General features: G+C 35.2%; 2 protein-coding genes and 1 long non-coding RNA gene across 3 annotated transcripts; 1 reads left to right on the top strand and 2 right to left on the bottom strand.

Moving 5' to 3' along the window:
* Positions 1–7,491: 7,491 nt before the first annotated feature.
* On the bottom strand, positions 7,492–9,025 carry LOC125607288. Its single transcript, XR_007338455.1, has 3 exons — positions 8,666–9,025; positions 8,303–8,364; positions 7,492–7,729 (listed from the first exon to the last, which is right to left on the bottom strand). It is a non-coding gene; the product is annotated as an uncharacterized LOC125607288 (long non-coding RNA).
* Positions 9,026–11,062: 2,037 nt separating this feature from the next.
* LOC111205232 (proteasome subunit beta type-4) lies at positions 11,063–13,163 on the bottom strand. The gene is made up of 7 exons (XM_022700753.2): positions 13,026–13,163; positions 12,879–12,943; positions 12,721–12,797; positions 11,977–12,106; positions 11,744–11,903; positions 11,485–11,670; positions 11,063–11,389 (listed from the first exon to the last, which is right to left on the bottom strand). The coding sequence occupies exons 1-7, from the start codon at positions 13,029–13,031 to the stop codon at positions 11,276–11,278; spliced, it is 738 nt and encodes a 245-aa protein (XP_022556474.2). The 5' UTR covers positions 13,032–13,163; the 3' UTR covers positions 11,063–11,275.
* Positions 13,164–17,889: 4,726 nt separating this feature from the next.
* Positions 17,890–20,488, top strand: LOC111213935 (RNA polymerase II-associated protein 3). Its single transcript, XM_048777185.1, has 11 exons — positions 17,890–18,076; positions 18,176–18,286; positions 18,356–18,480; positions 18,541–18,662; positions 18,759–18,841; positions 18,935–19,144; positions 19,366–19,467; positions 19,562–19,744; positions 19,815–19,909; positions 19,995–20,092; positions 20,177–20,488. The coding sequence occupies exons 1-11, from the start codon at positions 17,960–17,962 to the stop codon at positions 20,278–20,280; spliced, it is 1,350 nt and encodes a 449-aa protein (XP_048633142.1). The 5' UTR covers positions 17,890–17,959; the 3' UTR covers positions 20,281–20,488.
* The last annotated feature ends 5,804 nt before the right edge of the window (positions 20,489–26,292 follow it).

The following is a 26,292-nucleotide window of genomic DNA, read 5'->3' as shown; positions in this document are numbered from 1 at the left end:
TTAGAGATGGACGTTCTGGTTTGGTTTGGTTCGGTTCGAATCTATGCGGAGTCTCTCAGATTTTTGGTTTTCAGAATAAAATTTTTTAGGGAAATTGCACTCAGTAACTTAAAGAAAAACTATAATTCACAAACTAACCAAAATAACACCTTCTCTCCTATTTTTTCTTCCTATCTCTCTCTAACTTCTTTCTGCAAAACGAATTTCCTTTTTTTTGTTTGGTTATTTAACAAATAAGCCCTTTCATAGTCATATTCGTATATTTATAAAAAAAAATTTTGAATATTTGCAGGTTCAATTCAGATTTGGATAACTCATTTAAATTATTTTATAAAATTTAAAGTTCATGTATATTTTAAATTTCTCAAAACCCAAAAATAAAAATAATATTATTTTTTGTCCAATTAAAACTCTGTTGACCAAAAAGGGGACTCAATATCCATGTGGATAAGATAGGACGGTTGGTTCCGAACACCTCGTGCAAGTTTTTCCGTCCATGTGTTGTAAGGCCAGGGCATGTGTTTTATCTCGCATGTTTTAAAACTTTTTTGTAGCCGTCAAAGTTCTTCGATACGTTGCAAAAGCTGGATATGCTTTTGGTTTTGAACCCATCCTCACCACTTAAGAACAATTTGTTGTAAAAATCACATGATATTGTCAGAGGTCTTCATACATTCCATTGACTAAATGAGAATTTTGAATTATGCATAGAGCGGTCCACAATTTTTCGCTTCCTTAAATTCTTCAAAACCTTCTAGTGTGTTGTACCACCCAAATCAAGTATGTAAATGGCCATGTTTCCAAGATCCATCCGTAAAACACCAATGACCTTCTCTGCATATGTAAATATATCACATAAACTTCAAAAAATGCATGTCAACATACTTAAAATTATGGTCTAGCTTGAAATTTTTCATAGAGAATTAATTTATATTTCAAGTTTTTTTAGTGTTTTGAGTATTGTTTAGCTATTTTAGACATCTATTTTGACTATTTGTATATATTTTTCAAGTATTTTGGATAACTTCAAAATACTATATCTTTTGGATATTTTATATATATTAAATCTAAAAATAAATAATATATATAAGTCTATTTCAGATACATTCGAGTATCCATACTTTGGTTTGGGTCGGGTTCGGTTTTGGTTCTCTAGATTACTTGTTCTTATTGATCTTATTGCTTGTTCTTATGATTACTCACTAGATTTTAGGATAAGTGAAATAAAATGAAAGTGTGACTGATATCCTGGCATGAATCCTGCTGAGTTAGGTTTTTAGACACAAAGATAGTTGGTTTAAATAACTTAGTGAACATATTGAATTGAACCTTATTAGGATGGTTTAGTTAAATTGGTTAGTTAAATTAAGTTTAGTTTACTGGTTAAGTTTCCTTTTGCTTAAACCGGTACTAGATATAACGAACACTTTGTACAGTCAAGTTGATTGAGCTGAATAACAAACTTTTTAATCATCTTCGTCATTCTATCTTTCTCTCTCTCTCTCGAGCTTCACCATGTTCAGTTCCAATCTCAAGCTCTAGATTTGATATGGTATCAGAGCACACACACGAATCTTCCGCTTCGTTATGAGTTTCCCGATCTCTTTGTTTTCGCGATTCTTGAATCTTCTCTGCTTCGCGATTCGGGATTTCGTTTCTCAGATCTTCTTTTGTTTCGCGATCTTTCTTTGTTTGGGTTCTAGATTTTGACGCTTCTTTCCCGAGGATTGATAGCTCAGCTTGTCGATTGTTGCTTTCTTTGGAGTTCTATAATGGCGTCATATGTTCATCCCCAATCGGAGAGATCATCGACTGATCAGAACGATAATCCATTCTTCCTTCATCACAACGATCATGCTGGACTCGTTCTTGTTACGGATCGCTTGAACACTGCATCGGAATTTCATTCTTGGCGACGTTCGATCCGTATGGCGTTAAATGTCCGCAACAAGCTCGGCTTCATTGATGGTACGGTTCCTAAACCTGCGTCTACACATCGTGATTATGGAGCTTGGTCTCGTTGCAACGATATGGTTGCTACCTGGTTGATGAATTTTGTTTCCAAGAAGATTGGTCAGAGTTTACTCTTTATCAACATAGCTGAAGGTATCTAGAAAAATCTCTTAGCTAGATTTAAGCAAGATGATGCGCCTAGAGTTTTTGATATAGAGCAGAAACTGAGTAAGCGTGAGCAAGGATCACTGGATGTATCGACTTATTATACTGAACTTGTGACTTTTTGGGAAGAACACAAGAATTATGTTGAACTTCCAGTTTGTACCTGTGGTAAATGTGAGTGTGATGCAGCTGCTCTTTGGGAGAAGTTACAAGAACGTAGTAGAGTAACTAAATTTCTCATGGGGCTTATTGAACCATATGAGCAGACATGTCGTCATATCTTGTTGTTGAAGCCTATTCCCACTATTGAGGAGGCGTTCAACTTTGTGGCTCAAGATGAAAGACAACGGTCTCTCAAACCAGCGACTCCGGTTGATAGTGTGGCCTTTCAGAATACTACTCCATTAGTCCATCTTCCTGACGAGGCTTCTTATGTTGCTGCATACAACACAGCTCGTCAAGTACAGAAGCCAGTGTGTACACACTGTGGGAAGCTTGGTCATACGGTTCAGAAATGCTTCAAATTGCATGGTTATCCACCGGGTTATAAGACACATGGTGCTTACAAGAACCAGAATCAGGCGAAGAATACACCTGTTCAACACCAACAACAGAGTCTGCAGACACATACTGCTAATGCCATTGCAAATGCTTATTCTACTGCAGGCGCTTCGGCTTACTCAACTGGTTCTTTGCCTACTGTGACTACTGATGGAAAAAATATGCCACTACAATCTTTCACACCACATCAAATTCAGCAACTCATAGCTCAGTTCAATTCACAGGTTCGAGTTCCAGAGCATCAAATTCCTTTCTCAGAGGTTGTTTCTAAAGCGACAATCACCGATCATGGAATCGTGGCTTCTACTTCTACCTCTGGTATATTACCTTTTCCTTCTCGAAGCCTTACCTTTGAAAATGATCAGTTAAAATTCCACAATCATTGCCTTTCTACTTTACCATCATTTCTTCCTAATGATGCTTGGATTATAGATAGTGGAGCTTCTAGTCATGTATGTTCGGACTTACATATGTTCACTACTTTAACACATGTCTCTAGTGTTTCAGTATCTTTTCCGAATGGTACTAGAGTTCCAATTACACACACTGGCACAATTCATATTAGTGCATCTTTGATTCTTTATAATGTTCTTCATGTTCCTGATTTTCAGTTTAACCTGATAAGTGTGAGCTGTTTGGTGCGTTCTTTACGTTGTGCTGCTCATTTCTTTTCTCATGGTTATTTTATTCAGGAACTTTCTCGGGGCTTGATGATTGGGAAGGTAATTTGCATCAAGATCTTTACATTTTAGATACATCTGCATCAACTCTTGTTTCTCTTCCATCATCATCGTCTATACCTGCTTCTTTATGTGGTTCTGCTTTTGTTGAAGAATATGTTTGGCATCAACGTTTAGGGCATCCATCATCATCTGTTCTACATAACATATCACCTCATCTACCATCTTTCAAGCGATCTTCTTCGTCTGCTTCTCACTGTCATGTTTGTCCTTTAGCAAAGCAGAAGCGTTTAGCTTTCATTTCCAATAATACTTTGTCTAAAAATCCATTTGATCTTGTTCACTTAGATATATGGGGTCCTTTTAAGATTGAGTCTGTTGAGGGTTACAAATATTTTTTAACATTGGTTGATGATTGTACTCGGGTTACATGGATATACATGTTAAAGAATAAAAGTGATGTTTCAACTGTGTTTCCTGCTTTTCTTAATCTTGTTTCAACACAATTTGATAAAAAGATTAAAGCCATCAGATCTGATAATGCTCCTGAGCTTGCTTTTCCTAATATTGTTGCAGAAACTAGTATGATTCACTATTTTTCTTGTCCTTATACGCCTCAGCAAAACTCAGTGGTTGAAAGAAAACATCAACACTTGCTTAATGTTGCTCGTTCTTTATTGTTTCAGTCTAATGTTCCCTTAGCTTACTGGAGTGATTGTGTACTTACAGCAACGTTCTTGATAAACAGAATGCTTTCTCCTTTGCTTAACAATGTTTCTCCTTTAGAACGTTTGCAAGGTAAGTGTCCTGACTACTCTCAGTTAAAAAGTTTTGGTTGTCTTTGTTATGCATCCACATTGTCTAAAGATCGTCACAAATTTATTCAACGAGCTTCTCCTTGTGTTTTATTTGGATTTTCCATGGGTTATAAGGGATATAAACTGTTAGATTTAGAACCACATTCGGTTTTCATTTCTCGAAATGTGATTTTTCATGAGAAAGAGTTTCTTCTTAAAACTAGTCACCGAGTAGCTGATTCAGTGGATATATTTCCTAACTCTATTCTTCCCCTGCCTGCTATATTACACTTTGTTGAATCTATGCCTTTGCCTGACTTTACTCCTGACTGTGGTGTGCCTTCTCATTCTTCTGATCATGTGCATACACAATCTAGTTCCAGCTCTGGATCAGAACATACTGCAACACAAGCTTCTGGTGATATTGTAGTTAATGTTGATAGGCCTAAACGTACAGCTAGAGTTCCTTCTTATCTGTCTGAGTATCATTGCTCTTTTGTCCCTTTCATAACTTCTTCTTTTCCATCAACTTCTTCTTTTTTATCTACAACTCAAGACCATGTTCCATTTTTCCCACTCCATATCCCATTTCTTCTGTTATTTCGTATGAGAGCTTAAGCCCTTCTTAGTTCTTACCGTCCTTATGTCTTGACTTATTCTTTGGAACGAGAACCTAAGACCTTCAAACAAGCCATGACTTCTGATATTTGGACTCAGTTGGGGAATGTGAAACTTGATGCTCTCGAGCAAAACAGAACTTGGGATATTGTATCTTTGCCTATTGGGAAGAATGTGGTTGGTTGCAGGTGGATCTTTACTCTGAAATATAATTCAGATGGGACTGTGGAGCGTCCTAAATCTCGACTGGTAGCTCAGGGATTTACACAGCAAGAGGGCGTTTATTACTTGGAGACGTTTTCACCTGTTGCCAAGTTAACAAGTGTGAAACTCTTGTTGAGTCTTGCTGCTGCGAAAGGATGGAGTCTTACCCAAATGGATGTGTCTAATGCTTTTTTGCATGGTGATCTTGATGAAGAGATTTATATGAGCTTACCTCAAGGTTATACACCTGCTCCTAGTGTTATCTTACCTCCAAATCCGGTTTGCAAACTTCGAAAGTCTCTGTATGGTTTAAAACAGGCTTCTCGCCAATGATACAAGAGATTTTCGTCTGTTTTGCTTGGTGATAACTTTGTTCAGTCACCAGCTGATAATACTCTGTTTGTCAAGAGTTCTTCGGATTCTTTTGTTGCTGCATTGGTCTATGTTGATGATATTCTCATCGTTGGCAAAAATGATGCTGCTGTGGAGGATCTCAAGGCCTTATTACGTTCGGAGTTCAAGATTAAAGATCTTGGGCCTGCACGCTTCTTCCTTGGTTTAGAGATTGCTCGATCTTCATCTCGAATTTTTGTATGTCAAAGGAAGTATACTCTCAATCTTCTGGAGGATTATGGTTTGTTGGGATGTAAACCGAGCTCAGTTCCTATGGATTCTAATCTTCACATGACCAAAGATCTTGGCAAGTTACTTCCTACTCCTACGCAATACAGAGAGCTCATTGGGCGGTTGTTATACTTGTGCATCACTCATCATGATATTACGTTTGCTGTACATCATCTCAGCCAATATCTCTCTGTTCCGACTGATGTTCATTATCAGGCAGCTCTCAAAGTTCTTCGATACCTCAAGAACAATCCTGGTCAAGGACTGATGTATGCATCTGATAATGATCTCTGCTTGAATGCGTTTGCTGATGCGGATTGGGCGGCTTGCAAGGATACTCGCCGGTCCGTTACGGGATTTTGCGTTTATTTGGGAACATCTTTGATGATCTCTTGGAAGTCTAAGAAGCAAGCTGTGGTTAGTCGTAGTAGTACGGAGGCTGAGTATCGGAGTCTTGCTCTTGCTACATGTGAACTTATCTGGCTTCAACAGCTTCTCAAGGATCTTCACATCTCCATGACATCGACACTGAAGCTCTTCTGTGATAAAAAATCAGCGATTCACATTGCCACAAATCCGGTGTTCCATTATCTTCACATCTCCATGCTACAACGTCTTTCATTGTCAAGTCTTTTCCTTCCTGTTTTGAAGCCTAAGACTTGAGGGGGGTATATTATGATGGTTTAGTTAAATTGGTTAGTTAAATTAAATTTGGTTTGCTGGTTAAGTTTCTTTTTGCTTAAACCGGTACTAGATATAACGAACACTTTGTACAGTCAAGTTGATTGAGCTGAATAACAAACTTTTTCATCATTTTCTTCATTCCATCTTTCTCTCTCTCTCGAGCTTCACCATGTTCAGTTCCAATTTCAAGCTCTAGATTTGATAAACCTTAATGCTTGTATAGAGAAATTAGCAGCACGGTGAGAGTTGGCATTCAAAGATATCTAGACTTAAACAGTTGTCCTAGCAACAGCTGATAATTGAATTCGAGTTCTAAGACTGAACTTAATAAACCCTTACCAACTATTGATCTGGGTTTTGATCTGAGTTTTTATTGCATGTTTGATTTTTCTGTATCTAGAGTTCACCCTAAATCATCTACAAACCAATATATTATTCTTCTTGATAAATGTGTTTTTAATTTAACTAGTGGTGTTCCGGCGCTACGCGCCGGGTTTGTATACTTTATTTTAATGAATTTTAAATCAATTATATAGTCTTACTAAATAGAATATTTTCAAATATATGAAGATGCAAATACAATAGAACCTCTATAAATTAATACTCGATAAATTAATAATCTCTATAAATTAATAAATTTTACCGGTCTCAACTTGGATCGGTTCAAAATTTGATCCAAATCTATAAAATAATAAAAAAATTTGAAAATTCTATGTAAATATATGGTTCCACTAAAATTATAAATTTATAATTTATATGTATACATATTTACATAAGTAAGAACTTATTATTATATTGTTTGTTTTATATTAATCATAGAATTATTTTTATATTTTCTTGACACTTAATATACTTTTGAGGAGATTTAATAATATTATATCTAAAACCACATCTAAATTATATGCTACATATATTATATACACAAAATAATATACTAAAATTAATATAAATGTCAAATTTCAAAAAATAAAAATTAATATCTATAAAGTAAAATCAAATATTTTTCTTATCTTATAATAAATATATCTAAGAATTTTTTATAAATTAATATCTATATAAATAAATAAAATTTCAAAGACCTAACATTATTAATTTATAGAGTTACTGTATGTTGAAAAAAATAATTATTTACATGTTCCATTTGATAGCAGTTAGCAACCGTAGTTTATCACTTTGTTTTGATGTTGCTTAGGTCATTGTTTTCATTGATCAATTCAATAAAATAAAATAAATAGTTGATAATTGTGACAAAGTTAATATAGTTGAACTTTAAATATAAATCATAAATGTATCAGAGTTCAGTACCGACTTCGACATAACCACAACTTTAAATCACAAATGGATGTGCTTATTAAGCAGAAGTTGTTCAAGCTTGTGCAGTGAAAGATCCAGCTTCAGTCAACATAGGAACCAACTTACCGTCTCTGTGCAGTTTGGTTACCGCTACAAAACAATGAAAATCGCAAAGATTTTGGTAAGAGGAAACACAATGGAAAAATCTTTCAAAAATTTGGAACAGAGTTTGGATCCCTTTGGTGAGTCTGAATCAGTGTAATATACTCATCGAGTGTTATGGTCCCAGAAACATATACTTGAATTAAAAAAATCTTTAGAAGAAACATAGAACATTTTGAATGTCAGCAGAACCTATACAAAAGATCAAACAGACAACCTAAACTCGAATCTCCAGAGAAAGCAAAGAAACATTCTAGAGTTGTTTCATGAACAAAACCTATACATGTAGGGGAAGTAGAAAATCTGAAATTTTCTTTGTCCTCAGAGAACAATCAGAACTTGCTCTTAAAACAAAGAAACAAACAGAGAAATTTTCGAGTATGTGATCAAGTACAGGAATACAAAAAAAAAAACTAACCTCAAATTTCAAATACAGAAGCAAGAGAAAAAGCAGAACAAAACATACACTAAAGATCAAACAAAAACCAAGACCCGAGTCACGACTCACGTCACAGAAGGCATAAATTAGATGAATATGTGATGAAGATTAGAGAATATTACTCTCTTTGTCGGGCACAATCAAAAGCTCTTTCACTCTCACACAGTACGGGCAAAACGACTTGCTGCAATTCCACAAACCGATCAGATCACACAAATAGTCTATTGTCTGCAATAAAATCTGTTTTATAAGCCTTGCAAGTGCTGTTAAGTTTGATCGTACTAATGAAGGGTACACGACTACGGAACTTATAAATTCTTGACATGTGGTTGTTTATTCTGAAAAAGATTTGCATTAATAAAAGAAACAACAACAACCACCGATCATCTATCATAGATTTTTATGGGACAACAGAAACAACTTTGTTTGTCTATTGGTGTCTGGCTGTGTTACTGGTCAAAATATAAGAATAATCAGTTGAGTACCTTTCTGTCAGTACCAGCTCTTGCCACGAAACTGCTCTGCCCATGAGAGTTATTAACAGAGTTAGCACCAAAAACTGTAATTCTTCATTACATGCAGAAAAAGAGTATCATTTCAATCTCAAGCCACAATTATATAGATGTCTGCTCTAGAAGAGTTTGACCAAGAATTGGAAGAAGATCATAGATGTGGCACCGTAACAATGTAACTCAGTCATCTTTTATTCGTTTTCTATTGGTTAGCTTTTTTGATGTAAGAAATGATCCAGAGTAGAAAATATGGTTTTTTCACACAATAAGCTGTAAAAAGAGCGAAAACCAACCATTCATACTCATCTCAACAAAGAACTTACAGATTATGGAACTAAGAATCGTTCAGAGCAAACGTAAGTTCCGAACATATAGATATTATGGAGAAGATACAAAACTTACAGTTGGTCCAGAGTCACGGAGCTAAGAATCATTCATACTCGTCTCAACAACTCTGATATCCTATGGAAGTTGTTTCCTTGCATTTTGTCACTAATATTCATGGAAGCGAAACTAATTAGTACGACATTCATATAGACTTTCATATAAACCGGAAGAGAAAATTTTTAATACCAGATATGATTGTAAACATACCTGAGCGGGCTTGCATTGACTGTCACAAGTTCGAATTTTGAGATAGCCTTTGCAACATCTACGAACACTCGCTGTGCAGGTCGTTGTGCGGCCAGTTATCCTACCATTCATGCAGCCTGTTATGTCAGAACAAACCCCAGATCCAAAATCATAAAAGCAAGCATGTTTAAGGTTTGATTTAAAAAGGTATATGTTTCAGGTTAAGACTAACACTGTTTGATTCATGCAATAAGAGATCATTGGAGCTTAACATAATCACATGCTTAGAGATTTTTTGTGTAATATCCTAAATGGAATGACAAATATATCAATGTCACAGATCTCGTCGTCTCGTAAAACATAATTTAGTAGCTAAACCTTCAGAAAATAAAAAAAACAAAATACAACGGAAACTCCAAGACGAACAAAACAGAAAACTCAAAAAACACAGAAAACAGCAAGTTCTAAGAGATAAAACATACAGAGTGATAATATAAAATATGGTTTTAAGTGTAGAATCAAAAATTAGAAACTTAGACAAAAACCTAAGACAACCCTTCCTGAAACAATAACAAATGCTTTCATGTCAAATCCAATCACCTGTCATAAAATCCATAAATTGATATACGATCTTACTATCAAAGCAGTGGAAGCTTTGTGAGCTTCGTCTTTATCTTAAAGCGGACAAATGCAAAAAGCGTATCACCGGTCATAAAACGACAAAACAATACACATCAGAGAAGAGAAGCAGGAACTGACTCAATTACAAAGACACGAGACCATAGCTTCTCCTGACAATCGATCTCCGGGAATAAAGGCATCCACAACCTTTCATACTTTGCGGACAGAGGGTAAAGATCATATGCAGTCGTACCTACCCAACATAGAACAGAGCCCTAAATCTCTCAGAACAAAGATTATGATTTAGATTTCCAGATAAAGAAGATTTCCTTCAGGTGTTAAAAATACATGTTCTTCGAGGAGATAGTACAACGTCATAAGCCCATCGCAATTAAATCTCTGAAGCTAAAAAAAATCAAACGAAAACGACAAAAATAGAATCTGGAAATTAACCATTCATTTTTGGATCTTTTCTGGAGAACCCTTGAAAAAAACGTTAGCCGACAGACAAACTATGAAACTCACTTGTGAAATTGATCGGAGGAAAGAGTCATTTAAGAAGAGGTAATGGGTTTCATTGATTCAACTCGACGTTACCTCATAGAACCGAGGTGAAGAAGAAAAGGTACGGCTGAAGTTCGGGAAGCTGAAGTGATTGAGTTGCCACGTGGCATAAAACCCTCCTATGTGATTGATGACGTGGACGCTTGAGAGGGCAGATAAGCCAACTTTATATATATAGATAGATAGATTTCTTCAAACTTTACCAATAACTAATAGGCTAGTGTGTGATCCACGCTTTTTGTAGGTTCAATCCATAAGTATTGTTATCGATTTTTTATTTGAGAAAATTGTTCTAGAATAGTTTGAGCATATCAATAGGGCCACTCGTAGTATAATTCTAGCAAAAAAATCACATAATTGACTTATGGCCAGACTCCTAATCAAAAGTATATCTTCGCACCACACAATTCTGAAGCACCGACACTCGTTCTTTTGATTCTTAATTGATGAATCCGGTATATCTGGTCTTGCTAGTCTAGCATCACATAATTCTTTTTTTTTTTGTCAAAGCATGACATAATTCAGTTATAAATAATTATAAGAATAAAAAATATTTGTGAGGATCATCCACTATATGTCCATATGCTCATGATTGCTACACAAACAAATAAATATACGAAGAAAATTTTGAGATTAGTTTAGTCCAAAGATATTAAGAAATATCCATAAATTTTTATCGATCTAACTCCGAAATTTCATGAAATAACCACAATTGTTGCTAGGAAAACCACTAGAGTACATAGTAATTTAACATCACACGAAATAACATAAAAAAAGGAAGCGTTCTTGAAAGATCTCCAGGCAGTATGTGGTTGATTAGGCTTCTTACCAGGAGCCTTCAGCACCAGCAGTCGGATTGTTGAACGCCTTGAATTCCCAGAATGTCTTCAACGAGTATGGCTGAGAAACCGTCACGCCTTCTTCTGTGATCTTCGCTATCTGCAAAAAGTTTCAATGTATTATACTCCAACCAACACTTAACAAAGATAATTCTGAAGCTAGTTAATAAACTAACAAAGAAAAAATTGACAAACCTGAAGCTTGTTAATGGCAGATCTGTCACGGTACAGAAGCACACGCATACATTTCTCAAGGAGCTTGACACCATCTTCAAAACTCAGGTCTGCATGCCACTCATCACGAAGAATAGGCCTAGCGAGGTGGTTTCCAAATCCGGTGGCAACATGATTGTCCTCGAAACTAACACCAATCATTGACACCTAGAAGAGAGAACCAATGAGATCCAAATGAATAATCAAAGACTATATACGAATAGAAAGTCTTGAGACATACCATGCCAAGGTAACTTTCCCCATTTTTGACACCTCCAAGGACGAGAGTGTTCCAGAGAGGGTTAAACTTGTTGCGACGGTTGTACATCACTCGGGTCAGATAGTTGTGCACCTCTTTCGGCCCCAAAGAGTTACCATCATCCCACATGTTATCATTCAAACTGTGTAAAAAAGCGAGGGCTCATGAGAGTTGACAAGAAGAAAAGATTAAGAAAAGAAGAAGCGATTTCTTACACAAGCTCATCAAGATAACGAAGAATCTCCTGAAAGTCACTGATTTCTCCGCTGGCACCGAGAAGAGAATGCTTACCAATAGCCTTCATTCTCTCAATGTTCTTGTACCTTAAGGTGGATCCATATGAACCTGCCAAAATACGTAGGTGAATAAATCGAAATACCAGCATAATATCACGAGTCTATGGACAAATCATAGCTGAAATATTACAAATCAAACAATTTCAGTGAAGCAGTGGTTGATGGTTATAATGAAAGATCCACCCAAACAAAAACGACGAGATGTTTATTGAAAGATAGAAAAACAGCTGCATGTCTAGCCAGAAATACATCTTTTAAGCATATACGCCTAACTTGACCATAGATGTTTAATCTTGGTTATCATTATCACATCTAAGTCCATGCAAGGAGATTAGAAGAATACAGCAAAATATAGTAATCATACTACAATTGCGGCACTAAAGAAACATAAACTAAAAGCAATCATGCATACACAATAAAATTGATCACTAAGTGTACAAAGAGTATACGTGGGACTACCTACTAGGAAAAAAAATTAATGTCCACAACAAAGCTGGTACACATGAACTATTTACCGCAAAGATAATAGCTTTTAACTAAATAAACAACCAAGGGAGGCAAAACATCCTGGCTAGGTCTATTGGGATGGTATAACTGCAAGCCCTTTTGAGAAACTAACAGTGATACGCAACTGAGCTGAGACAAAAAGGGAAGGAAACATACCTCCCATGTCGGAAGCCATTAAAACCCCATCCTTGTACTTGATTGCGACAATAGAAGTCCCAGTAACATATGGGTACCTAATAAAAAAAAATATTACAAAATCAAAACCCTAAAACTGAAAAACTCAATCGACAAAGACGAGAGAAAGATAGAGAGACAGTGTTCTTTGTGAATCAGCTTCTGCGGTCTTCACGGAATCTCCGTTATCGATCGGAATAGTAAACTGGAGAAAGAAATAATCAGCGTTAATCGAAAACCAAACCGGGAGTCAGAACATTGAGGATTTGAGATTCGGTCGGACTTACAGTCATCTTTTTGTCGGATCGAGAGAAGTTTAGGTTCTTCTTCTATTAAGATCTGAAAAGCTTTTGATTTTGGTCTAAACTCACTAAAAAAAAAAGCTTCTGCGATTTCCTTTTCCTCAAGAAACAATCTGAATCGGATCAGACCCGGTTATAAACCCGACCCGGCTCGTAGTCAGCCCGATATCATTTAAGGCCCAAGTCAAATAGTACGTTGTTGTAACAGCTTTTTCTTTTTTTTGGGTGCAACAGTAGTGTATTGTTAGGTCTAGGCATGGGCATTTTACTCAGACCCGAAGACCCGATCCAAAACCGACCCGGAAAAATCTGGTTCGAGTAGAAACCGACCCGATTAAATTACCTTATCGGGTCTTGTTGCAGAGGATTCGCGAATCTTGGACCTGACCCGACCCAAACCTGGAATCCGATGGATACCCAAATTAATAATGTAAACTAAATAAAATGCATCAAAGAAGAATCGAAGACATATTATTTGTCTAGAGAACACGAAGTCAACCACTAGGAAACAACAAATTGCTGTTGTATCTCGCATAGTCTTTATATATAAAAAAGGGTTTGTATCCCTCCCAGCTATGCCACCTAGGATGCCAGCGCACAAATTCATTCTTCTAGCGTCCGCCACGTGTCGAATAAATGAAACGCAGCGTCTTTTATGTGTGTTCCGTCTGGGCTTCATTTGGGCTTGGTGTCACGCTCCGTCTTGCGGCCCGAAGACCAGCTAACCAAACGCAAACCCTAATCCATTCGCAGCGTCTTCTCCTTCCGTTCTCTCTGTTTCACTTGGATCTGACGCGAGGATGGTGATTCAGTTTCTGTAACTGAATGCGTTGCGATTCCTACGTATTTACTCTTATTGTCTTTAATTCGTGAGTCCACTACGAGATCTCCAAATGCGTTGCTCAGACTGCGATTTCGAGGATAAATAGGTTCGTATCTTACTTCCGATTTTCGCGATCTCTAAAACTTTCTGCTAAATCTGTCTTGGTGGCTAAATCGAAGGCTTTTTCCCGACTTGAAGTCCGGCAGATGCTCATCCGTTGTTGAGGCGAGGCTGCTGCGATTCTGGGAAGCTAGGAATGTCAAGCGTGGTGGGGAGCTTATGTCGGCCGATCTGCTCTTTATGGAAGTTAACGTGAGTGATTTCTATCCGATTTGCTCTTCTAGATTTCGATTTTTTTGAGTTTTTATTTTCTGTCATACTGATGTTACCTCACATGATTTTTAGCCATTTTATGAGTACTGGTAGTGTTTCAGTTGAACTGATCATGTTACTTCAGTTTTGTAATATAATTTGACTTTTTAATATCTTGGTTTGTCTGATTTATCCTTTTTTATATTTTGATTTCAGGGCACTATTATCTTTGTGGAAATTACTCATGTACGTTGCCCTCCTCCTGCTTGGTTGTAAGTTAATAAGCAAACTTAGGAACTTGCAGCTTAATTTGTAACAAGGAGCAATGAAACTGATTGTTGATATTGAATTTTGGTTCACTAGGGATGGTTCCAACAGTTCAGCTGATTTGATCTTGCGGAAACCAACATGGCTGCCAACATTATTGGTAAGCCTTGCACTTTGTACTACTATTAACTGTCATAACCTCGATCTGTTTAAACAGCAAAGTAAATTCTTTTCTGAGAAATTAGTATGTGGAGTCTCTATACAATAATTTTGTTCAGAAAATGCTCTGTTTCTTTCTGGTATTGTGCAGAGATAGTCAATGCTCTGTTTCCAATAAGATTTCCCTATGTGGCGTTGGATTATGAGCAGGAGGTTGAGACAGCCAAATCAAGCTCTGCAATCAAGGTGACTTATGAGCTCCCAAATGTGATCAGTAGTTTACAAGGATTAAACTTTTTGGCTGTCCAAATTTTTTTCATATGCCTACTCTAAATTTACTGAAGGTTAGAAGAGTAGATCTTTTTTCAGTAATTGTTTTTTCATTAAATTTTATAGCTTAACTCTTTTATGTTAACGCTGGACTTTTTTGTGATCCCAAGGTAATGTTACGTGAGACTTTCAAGATGGAGCATCCTAAGGAATAAATATACTGCTGCTTGGATGCTTGATGTGAGTGGCTCCTTCTCACCTTGCAGGTTCTTTTGTAACTTAGCCTCTTGATCTTAAAGGCATACTGACGTTGAATTTTAATCCAAAACCAGGTTAGAATGTTTCATGGTTAGAATGTTTACTGGAGACAATGCTATACTTCCTCTCAGCACATACTCATAATTGTTTTGTTATCTCAGTTGACATGTTCTTAAACTAACTGTAATACTTGCATTTCACACTAATTCAGAAGGCACTTTATGTTGCTAAAACTGAAAAGTGCTAGGTTGAAGAACATGAAAAACTACAACAATTACCTGGTAAAACAAGTGCCAGTGGAGTGTCAGTTTATATATTGGCTGTTATTTGAGTCGCTGACCAGTCATTGATTTGTTGCGATTTAAAGGAGGAAGGTCGGAGCGAAGATGAGGCCGTTCAGTTATATTTTCAGAGGTTAACAATGACAACGATGCTTAGGATGGTAGTTAAGAGGTCAGTGGCTGATTTTCTTTTCTTAGTTACTACGCATCATACTCATGGTATATTAGAAACTTTTTCATATATGTTCAGTTTATGTTGCTTAGGATGGAAGCCAATGACTAAGAAGTTGAAGTTTGTAGCATGAGTAAATCTCTCTCCTTTAAAAAAAAAGGTTTTCTCAAATGTTTATGGAGCTGATGTCTTTCTTTTTTTTTTTCCTGCTTTTGTACTTCCACAATACATATTTTAAAACTGTAAGTTTGTTGATTCTCTCATCAGATCTCATTCGTGTTATGTCTATTTGGCAGCTGAGATTTTTCATTGTTTTTATGAGTCGCTTCGTGTTAATGAAGTAGATCTCAAAAGACTCAGGGATTTCAAAATATTACAGAAAAGTTCATGGAGCTTAGTACTAACAGCAAGATCTGCCTGCTGAGCTTTGTTGTGTTATTGGAGGTTCAAGAAGTCAACAAGATGATGCTCTTTATTGGTGTAATGTAGAATAAATTATTTCTGGCGAAGTCAAGTTCGTTGAAAATATTTGATTGAGCCTGTTGAAAACCCCAAGATGCTGTTGAGAAGACAACTATTTAGTGTGTATCACAGTATCAGATATTCAGATGGAGAAGAAGTCAAGGATGGAAATGGAACTTTCAGACATGAAACAATATTGATTACTATATACCCACACAATACCAATCTTTTTTTTGTGTACCAATTATATGTAAGTATGTGTGTTGGGTAGTACCTAAAAATTTGATACTAAAATATTACAGTTCTTTTATATAATAGATAAATTTACATACATCAGTGTAAATTTTTAAAATTTATAATAAAATTCGCATTTTTAACATTTGAGTTTTGAACCATATATATTAACAATACATCAAATACTCCATAAATAATATTTGTAGCTAACAATACATCATATAGTTATGGTTGTTTGTTATCTTTTTGGTTTAGCCTAAACTTTGGTAGTTAAAAAAATAAAAAAAATTGAAGAAACACAAATAAAAAAACATGAATATATTTCATTATTTTAAATTTTTTGTTCATGTGAGTTTGAAGAAACACAAATAAAAAAACATGAATATATTTCTAAAATATAATAATACATAAATATATAACCTATCATATATTTGTAAATATTAAACAATAACAACTAATATCAAATTTTTTTGGTACTTGACTATTTTCTAAAAAAAAGAAAAAAAAATGGCTTTTCATTTTTCGATTTTTTAAATTATATAATTTGAGAAGAAATGTATTCAAAATCCATTAAATTCAAGAAAAGCAAATATAGTGAACAAAGTAAAATATTTATATTTTAGTGAATAGTTTAAATATAGTTACAAATGCATAATTTCAAAAACAAAAGAAATAGTAAAAATTATATTAAAATAAAGGGCAATTGTCAATAATAGCACCTTTTGAAGTTTATGTCTCAAAAATGACACTAGAAGGAGAAAGTCACAAAAATGACATTTATTAAAGGGTAAAATATCCCTAATATCTTTGGATTAAAATTAAATACACAAACAAAAATAAATAAAAATAAATAAAATAAAAATTAAAAAAATGAATTTTTTTATAGTTTCAGATTATATGTTTTCAGATTCGAAATTTTTATAATTTTCTTTTTGATTTTTTTTTTGAAATTTTTTTTATTTTTTTTTTTGAAATTTTCTTTTTATAATTTAAAAATACTTTTTGTTTTTAAATTTTTTATCTTTTATTTTAATATTTATTTTTTATAAAATTTTAAACCCTAATTCCAAAACCACACCCCTTAACTCTAAACCCTAAGGTTTGGATTAATTAACCCAAGGGGTATAAGTGTATATTTACTTCTTTAATGAAACCTATTTTTGTGACTTTGAACCTTGAGTGCTACTTTGGAAACAAAAACTTGGTTTAGTGCTATTCTAGTCTTTTTCTCTAAAATAAACTAAATTTTTATTAAAATTTAAAATATGTTTATATTGTTTCGTTCATTTACTTACCCGCCCGTAGGGCGGATCCGGCCCTAATTTAATATATATACACATTTTAATATAATAAAAACACAAATTTTGAATAAATATTTTTCAGATTTTTTTGTATTTTTAAATCTTTTTTAGATCGAATCCGAACCGAACCGGATCCGAAACCAAACCTATAAATTCTAATTATCCGAATGGGTCTAACTATCTAAGACCAGATCCGACCCGGACCCGGCACGATCCGAACCGATCCGGAACCGAAAATTTGAAATTATCTTATCGGGTCTTAAACTCTTAGATCCGAAAGATCCGGACCTCAAAGGATCCGATCCGACCGAGCCCAGGCCTATTATTAGGTTTTAATTGAACTTTCTTCCAGAATCATCGTCTCTTGCCGGAGAATAGTAATGACTAGGTCACCGGACAAACACGGTCGCGATAATAACTTGCAGGACTGGGAACTTTCATTGAAGGATAAAGACAAGAAAATGAAACACCAACCATCTACTTCCTCCTCTAACCTTGTTTGTTCTTCTCTCTCTCTCTCTCTTCAAAACCATCTACTTCTCCCTTATTGTTAATTTTTCAGCTTAGTCTTAATTAAACTCGTTTCTTTTTTTCAGGCTAGTGAGAAACTCAGACCGAGTGGGTCAAAGCAATATGACTTTGTCAAAAAGTATGGTCCGATGAGCGATTTCTCAAGTCAGTTCGATGCTAACTCAGAGAAGGAACAGGTAACTACTTGTCATCAAGCTTATTATGCCTTTAGCTATTTGATAATATTCCTCTTTTCAAATATTCAGGGGAATGAATATTTCAAGCAGAAGAAGTTCAATGAGGCCATCGATTGTTACTCTAGGAGTATTGCTTTATCACCAAATGCCGTGGCTTTTGCAAATCGGGCTATGGCTTACCTTAAACTCAAAAGGCTAGTTCATTTCCTTTCAACTTAGTTTCATTTATTTAGTGACTCTAATGTTTGTTTTAGATATCGAGAGGCTGAAGCAGACTGCACAGAAGCGTTAAATCTAGATGATCGATACATAAAAGCATACTCACGCCGAGCAACAGCAAGAAAACAACTCGGCATGATCAAAGAAGCCAAGGAAGGTATCCCCATTGTATTATTTTCTTGTCTTAATATATATATAAAGTTTCTGTATTACATGTTGCTTAAAATCCACGGTGACTAAATTTTTATCGCAGATGCTGAGTTTGCTTTAAGATTAGAGCCTGAAAGCCAGGAACTTAAGAAGCAGTATGCCGACATCAAATCTTTGCTCGAGAAAGTAATATTTTGATATACTCCATAGTCTCCATTGACCATATAAAGTTTATATGCATCACTGAAAGTTTAAAAACTATTTTTGAATAATGAGCAGGAAATCATTGAGAGAACCGCTGGAGCAATGCAAAGCACTGCAGAAGATCTGCTCAAAACAGCCGGTTTAGAAAAGAAGACAAAAACGCCAAATACGGGAATGAAGATGATGAAGACCCAAGGGGCCAAAACAAATGGGGATACGGTTAGGCCTGTTTCAGGTAGCAAAGAAGTTTCGGGAAAGAAGCTTATTGAAAGTGTACAACCTGAGGTATTATACCAAAGCTACTTTTGTTAGATATTATATCTTAAGCTCATAAATACACATCTAGCAGGTCGGTGTAGCCTTAGTTTCACTTGTAAAGTTTAGTGTGGTATTACCATCGCTGAAGTTTTTATCTCTAAGTAAACCCTCATGTAAAAATTTTGAGAGCTTGTCTCATAAAACCTGTCAAGTAAACTTTTTTTTTGTTTTTGTGACATCTTCTTCAGGAGAAAAAGAACCAAGCTTCCAAGAAAATGACGCTTAAAAGCGAAAGTTATGAAAGGGAGGCAAAGTCTTATGGCATAAATGGTACTCAGCCTTCTGGATCGGTGAGTATTTGCAATAAAATAATTGGGGTTTAACAAGTTTTATGTAGTACAAATGAAATCCTATCTGATGCTGCAATGCTTGTCCCCATTCTAGGGAAACCAGGTTTCTAGAAAGCTGGAACTAAAGCCATCAGTGCAAGAGCTTGCTGCTCGTGCAGCATCACTTGCAATGGCTGAAGTTTCTAGAAACGTTCGAGCCCCAAAATCTGCTTACGAATTTGAGAACTCCTGGCGGAGTTTCTCAGGCGACCGTGCATTGCAAACCCAGTTGTTAAAGGTTTGAAATATCACCTTTTTGCTAAATCCTCAAATAACACTGCCACTCATCGGGTTTGTAAATGTATCAGGTTACGACACCGAGCTCTTTGCCTCATATTTTCAAGAACGCTTTGACTTCTCCCGTTTTGTTTGACATAATCAAGTGTGTAGCCTCGTTTTTCAGGTTAGTAAACCGACCATTATATGCATTATTGGTTCACCAAAACTCTGGTAAACATTTGGTGCTTATGGTTTCTTGCATGTTGCAGTGAAGATATGGATTTTGCTGTTAAGTACATTGATAACCTAACAAAGGTTCCTAGATTCAACATGATCGCCGTGTGCCTTACCTCAACGGAGAAAAATGGTAAAATCCCTTTTATCAGTTTCAACGATCTTTAATCTGACTGGAAATGTAATTGTGGTTTTAACTGATTTCTTTTGGGTTCAGAGCTTTTGAAGATTTGGGAAGATGTTTTCTGCAGTAAAGCGACTCCAATGGTATATGCAGAGGTCTTAGACAAACTGAGATCAAGATACTGCCTGAAACAGTAACTTGGGAGATGGCTCTCACTTTAGCAGCGTACATGGTGAAGATCTTGCAGACCCAGAAAACATTTTTCAGTCATCATGAATCAGTTTTTTTTTTTTTTTTTTTGAGGTTCAGGCTGTGAATTGCTCATATGTTTACCGGAAGAATATTAAAACCGGGTTATCATTTTGGTTTAGCTAAGATATGTTATCCAGAGGAAAGCTTTTGTCAGTTTTCATTTCATCATTTTGGTGAAGTTAAGCAACTGGAATTAAGAATGTGCACTTCGGGTCAGGTCATTTGACCCTAACTTCACCGGATCAAATTTGCATGAACTTTCGGGGAAGAGAGAGAGAGATCGTCTGTTTGATACAATGGATAAGGGGTCATAGTTTCAGTTTATCTTATCTAGTAAGGCCTAAAGTTTTCTCTCTAATATCCTCTCTGCTGCCAAGCTTCATCGGGTAGATCTCTTACCTCACTGGTGTGTGTCACAGGCGCACTGGAGACGATCTCCATTTCTTATGATTCGTTTTGATTCAGCTTGTGTGTGTGTTTATGGAGTTTTCCAAGTTTGGGTCATATTGATTGTCTGGATGTTTTAGATCCGGCAATGAACTTCGTCATAAGAACATCTCGAGAGAAAGATATTTGGTGGGTATTTTTTTTTAATTAAAATTTTAAAAAGATTTGGAAAGAGATACACTTTATGATAGGAAAAACTGTTTATTCATGCCTGAATTAGGGGTTGCTGAAAAAATAAGTGTCTGAACTTTCAAGACGTGCCAAAACATACATTTCCACTAAACATAAATTTGAAATTCATATACCCAGATTGTATAAGTCGCTGCTAATCTCCATTTTAACTTAAACTCTATTAATTAATTGTTAACAGCGATGATTAGGATGTTTAGTTGGCTGATGAGTCAGATTAATCGATAATTGAGCCAAATCGAAAATCAGATTATAATGGGTTTAAATTGATAATTTTTGGACTGAAATCCTAAACAATTGAGTCACTATCACTATACAACGTCTTTTTGTTCTTCTTTCTTTTTTCTTCTTTGACAAAGTGAGGTATTATGACAAAGTGAATTACAAAACCATTGTCGTGGAAAAAATATGAGCAAGAGGAGTGTCGCAGTCAGTGGAGCCAAGCTCGTCGTCGATTTCTAATAAAGGTGAATCAATTGTGTAATGTTGTTTTTCTGTAAGGTTGGGCCGAAACCCTAAAAATTTGAGCCGCAAACGAAGACTTACCTCATTTTTATATGAGTTCAGGAACAACCCAGCTTCTCTAGCTATCTGGTTTCTTCAATTTCGTCGATTTATCCAATAAGAAGCTTATGTTACCCAGTTTCTCCCGCGACTTCACTTTGTCGGGGAAGAAGAAAGCAAGAAAAGGAGAGACGCAAAACGGCAACGTTTGCTAATGGCCCAACTTTTTAGGGTTTTGGCCTAACTTTATAGAGAAACAACATTAAACAATCCAAAAATCGACGACGAGCTTGGCTTCACTGATTGCGACATTCTTCTTGCTCAATCTTTCTCCACGACGATGATTTTATAATTCACTTTGTCAGGATCTCTTACTTTGTCAAAGAAGAAGAAAAAAAAAGGGAGACAAAACACAGAACAAAACGACGTTGTATTAATAATGGCCCTATTGTTTAGGGTTCCAGCCCAAACATTATCAATTTAAGTCCACTATAATCTGATTTTTGATTTGGTCCAATTATTGATTAATCTGACTCATCAGCCAACTAAACATTCTAGTCATCGCTGTTGTTTAAGTGAAAATATAGATGAGCGACGACTTATACAATCTGGGTATGAATTTCAATTTATGTTTCGTGGAGGTATGTTTTGACATATCTTGAAAGTTCAAGCACTTGTTTTCTCAGCAACCCCGTAGTTCATGCTTGAATAAGATGTTTTCCCCTTTTAGATGCTCTAGTGATGATTAACTAGATTTTGGTCCGTTCGTAAATTTATTTTTTGAATTAAATAAATTATTTTTATATATAAATTTATATATAAGATATATAGTGTATAAGTCTAAGGGCATTTATCCGGAACCGAATAACCGAACCGAGCGGATCCTATATTTCTGGAACCAAAAAACCAAAAACCGAATGGGTACCGGAATTTTTAAAATATAAATTATATTTCTACAAAATAACAAAATACCCTAAAATACTATTTATAAACCAAATTACCCCAAAACAAATTACCTGAATATTTTTTTATTAAAAATTACCTGAATTATTTATATTTTTATCCGAATAACCTGATGTTAAAATTGAAAAATCTCAAATTATCTGATATTTTTTCTATAAATTACAATACCCAAGAAAAACATAATCGAACCGGAACCAAATTGGATCCAAGTTTTTTTGGATATTAGTAGGTTCCCAACTTTCCTACCCAAATTTTTATCGAGGTAATATTATATATTTTGGAGAAAAGTTCAAATTTAATATTAAAAGAGCTTTGTAACTTGGTTATTTTAGAACATGCTAATAGGATATGGGAGCGCGGCATATCACTTGTGGAGAAGGTTCAGTGGTATGGGTTAAAGGAAGTTGGAGTTTATGGTAAAGTTTACGAAGACTCCAAATATGTTGAACGTTTATGGATGAGGATAGAGGAAGTGATCACTGTTGCAGCTATGAAGCCATTGTGTCTCCTTAAGCAAAACCTCGATCGCCCACGGTTAATGGGCTTTCTACGTCCGCTCATTCGGCACGTGGATTCTATCCGACGTACAGTATTTTTTCAAGATACGAATCATTGTTTACTGATCCTGCAATCACCACATGATCTTTTCTAGTGATTTGGCCTCACTCGTACGATATCGGAAACCACTTCCCGATAGGTCGTTCATCCTTCCACTACTGCAGCTCAAGCACGCTTAACCATGGAGTTCTAAACGAATGTGTGACGGAAAAGGAAAGTGAACTTTGATGACATAGGTAGGTCAAATAAATTATTTTAAGTCTTTCCATATACCACAAACCGAAATGTTACAATTCAACTCATCTCAAAGAACACAATGTCATCATTACGCCCCCAAGATCGTTACACATGTTAATTTGAGCCCTCACTGAATCCACACTCTTCTGGATACGGCTTTGATACCATTTATAACGCCCCGACCGCCCACGACAAATGGGCCTCCCACGCCCGCTCACTCAGTCCGTGAGCTCCATCCCATCCGACGAACAGTGGTTAATTTTTCTAAGGCTCAAAATCATTGTTTACTGACCCTGCGATCACCAAATGACATTTCAACGTGCTTTGGCCTCACTTGCATGATATCTTGAATCATTCAACCATCCTTCTATTACTCCAGCTCAAGCATTCGAAACCATGAAGTTCTAAACGGATGTGTGACGGAAAACGTAACATAGGTAGCTAAATTAACTCTCATATACCACAAACCGTGATGTTACAATTCTTATAACGCCCTGACCGCCCACGGCTAATAAGCCTCCCACGTCCGCTCACTCGGCCTGTGGGCTCCATCTCATTTGACGAACGGTGCGTTAATTTTGCCAAGGCTTAAAATCATTTTTTACTGACCCTGTAATCACCGCATGAACTTTCCTCGTGCTTTGGCTTCACTCGCACAATATCATAAATCACTTTCCGATAGGTCACCAATCATTCCAATACTTCAGCTCAAGCATGCTTAACCCTGGAGTTCTAAGCGGATGTGTGACAGAAAAGGTAATAGCATTTTGGTGATATAGGTAGTCAAATCAATTCTTTTAAACCTTTTCATATACCACAACCCAGGATGTTACAATTTATCCCCTTTCAAAAAACGCAACGCCCTCGTTTCGCCCCAAGATTATTACCCATGTTAGTGTGAGTCCTCAATGACTCCGCACTCGTCTGGATTTGGCTCTGATACCACTTATAATGTCCGACCGCTCACGGCTAATGGGCCTCCCAAACCCGCTCACTTGGCCTGTGAATCCCATCCCGTCAGACGGACAGCGATTATTTTTTTAAGGCTCAAAATCATTGTTTACATGCATTCACCACATGACATTTCCTCGTGCTTTGGCCTCACTCGCATGATATATGGAATCATTCACCTATCCTTCCACTACTCTAGTTCAAGCACGCTTAACCTTGGTGTTCTAAACGGATGTGCGACGGAAAACGTAACTGCACTTTGGTGACATAGGTATCTAAATCGATTCCTTTAAGCCTTTTCATATACCACAAACCGGTATGTTACAATTTATATAACCCTGACCGCCCATGGCTAATAGGTCTCCCACGCCTGTTCACTCGGCCCGTAGGCTCATCCCGTCCGACGGGCAGTACGTTAATTTTGACAAGGTTCAAAATCATTGCTTATTGGACAAATTCTAGAGGAGTACCTCAGCTATTGGGAGCACGAAACCATCGGCGAAGAATCTCACCACTTCACTCGGAGCTCGAGTCCCTCTCATGGGCTATGGAGTTCATGCTTCAGATATCGAAGTGTCAGGCTTTTGCCACCGACTGGAAGGATATATTCTCAATGTTTCAAAACCCAGGAGTATGGCCCAACTTTTCCACTGAATTAAAGGAGCTAATGGAGCTGAAGAGTAAATTTACTGAGTTCTCGATTGTTTTTATTCCTCGTTCTGAAAATGTATCGTCTGATTAATTAGCTTAGATAGCAAGATCCTTTCATAGGGATCTGTACTACATTGGTTGTTCTGTTCTCTTCTGGAAAACCATACCACCTCAAGCTTTAGTTATAGAATAGCTGTTTGATGTAAAAAAATGATTTTTTATTTAAAATAATACGTAGCAGATAAAATTATTAAAATAAAATTAATTAAAAATAAAATAAGCCTAGACATTTGTAATTTTTCTTTCATATAAAGAAAATCAAATTGTATCCGTAAATAGGGGTGGGCACGGATCAAATATCCGGGTATTTGGAGGTATTAGTGTCGATACGATCTGCAGCCACCCGAATATACGGTGGATATCCAGAAAAATTAGAATTTTCACGGATATCCGATTTGATCCGTAAATAAAATAAAGTTTTTTAAAATAAATGAAAAATCTAAATTAATATAAAAATAATAATATTTCATAACAAGATAAATTATCATTTAATTTTTAAATTCTAATACCTAATATAATAAATGGAAAACTGCCAAAACGGGACAAAAATTCAACATGGTTGTTCTTTTGGTATAATACCATAATTAAGTTGTCCTTTTAGTATAATGTTTTTTCATACTCCCAAAACTAACCCTTGATTAATCAAATAAACAAATTTTATAAATATTTAAAAATTAAAAAATGTATTAAAATAAATAAAAATAATGAAATATATATATAATTTTATGTCAACATTTTAGAATATATAATCAAAATAATAAATTTCAGTTATTTTATATTAATATAAAAAAATTGATATAAACAATTGAATTCAAAATAATTAAATAAATAAATACATTAATAAACAGAAATGAATATATTAATAAAAATTTAATTAACACAAGAGCACACAAAAAAATATTTTTGTTATAAATTTTACATTTAAATTTATAAACAAATATTTCCATAATATCGACTAAAAGTTTTTAGTCGATATTCAACAATTTTTAGAGTATGTTAACTATTTTATAAATTATTTAAATATATTTTAAAAATTTAAATATTTTAAATGTTTAATCATATTTGATAAATAATTTTATACTTTATACTGTTGTAATAAGTAACACTTATATACTAATTTTTTTACGATACTTATATACTTAAATTCAATTATTAATTTTAATATATTACGTTAATTAGAAATAAAATATTCTCATGCATAGCATGGACAATAACATTTATATATTCCCCGTGATATACACTTTTTAATTTCAAATAATTCTATAATAAATTTATTAATAAAAGTAAAATAAATATACATATTTAAGTTTTAGTCGATATATGTTTGTAAATAAATAAAAAAACGTTGAATATATATATATATATATATGTTTGTAAACATATCAAAAAATCAAAAA

The sequence above is a fragment of the Brassica napus genome, chromosome A1 (genome assembly GCF_020379485.1).
Source record: "Brassica napus cultivar Da-Ae chromosome A1, Da-Ae, whole genome shotgun sequence".
NCBI lineage: Eukaryota > Viridiplantae > Streptophyta > Magnoliopsida > Brassicales > Brassicaceae > Brassica > Brassica napus.
Note: the sequence above shows the minus strand (reverse complement) of the source record. Positions and strands in the feature narration are given on the sequence as shown.

What these genes read in the sequence shown, in the direction of transcription:
- LOC111205232 (XM_022700753.2), bottom strand. An exon ending in GCTGATTCACAAAGAACACT is followed by an intron (nt 12,798 to 12,878) that starts GTCTCTCTATCT and finishes TTTTTTTATTAG; the next exon opens with GTACCCATATGTTACTGGGA. An exon ending in CTGCCATTAACAAGCTTCAG is followed by an intron (nt 11,390 to 11,484) that starts GTTTGTCAATTT and finishes AACTTTTTGCAG; the next exon opens with ATAGCGAAGATCACAGAAGA.
- LOC111213935 (XM_048777185.1), top strand. Translation starts at nt 17,960, where the DNA reads ATGACTAGGTCACCGGACAAACACGGTCGCGATAATAACTTGCAGGAC. An exon ending in TCAAATCTTTGCTCGAGAAA is followed by an intron (nt 18,842 to 18,934) that starts GTAATATTTTGA and finishes AATAATGAGCAG; the next exon opens with GAAATCATTGAGAGAACCGC. An exon ending in TGCAAACCCAGTTGTTAAAG is followed by an intron (nt 19,745 to 19,814) that starts GTTTGAAATATC and finishes TAAATGTATCAG; the next exon opens with GTTACGACACCGAGCTCTTT.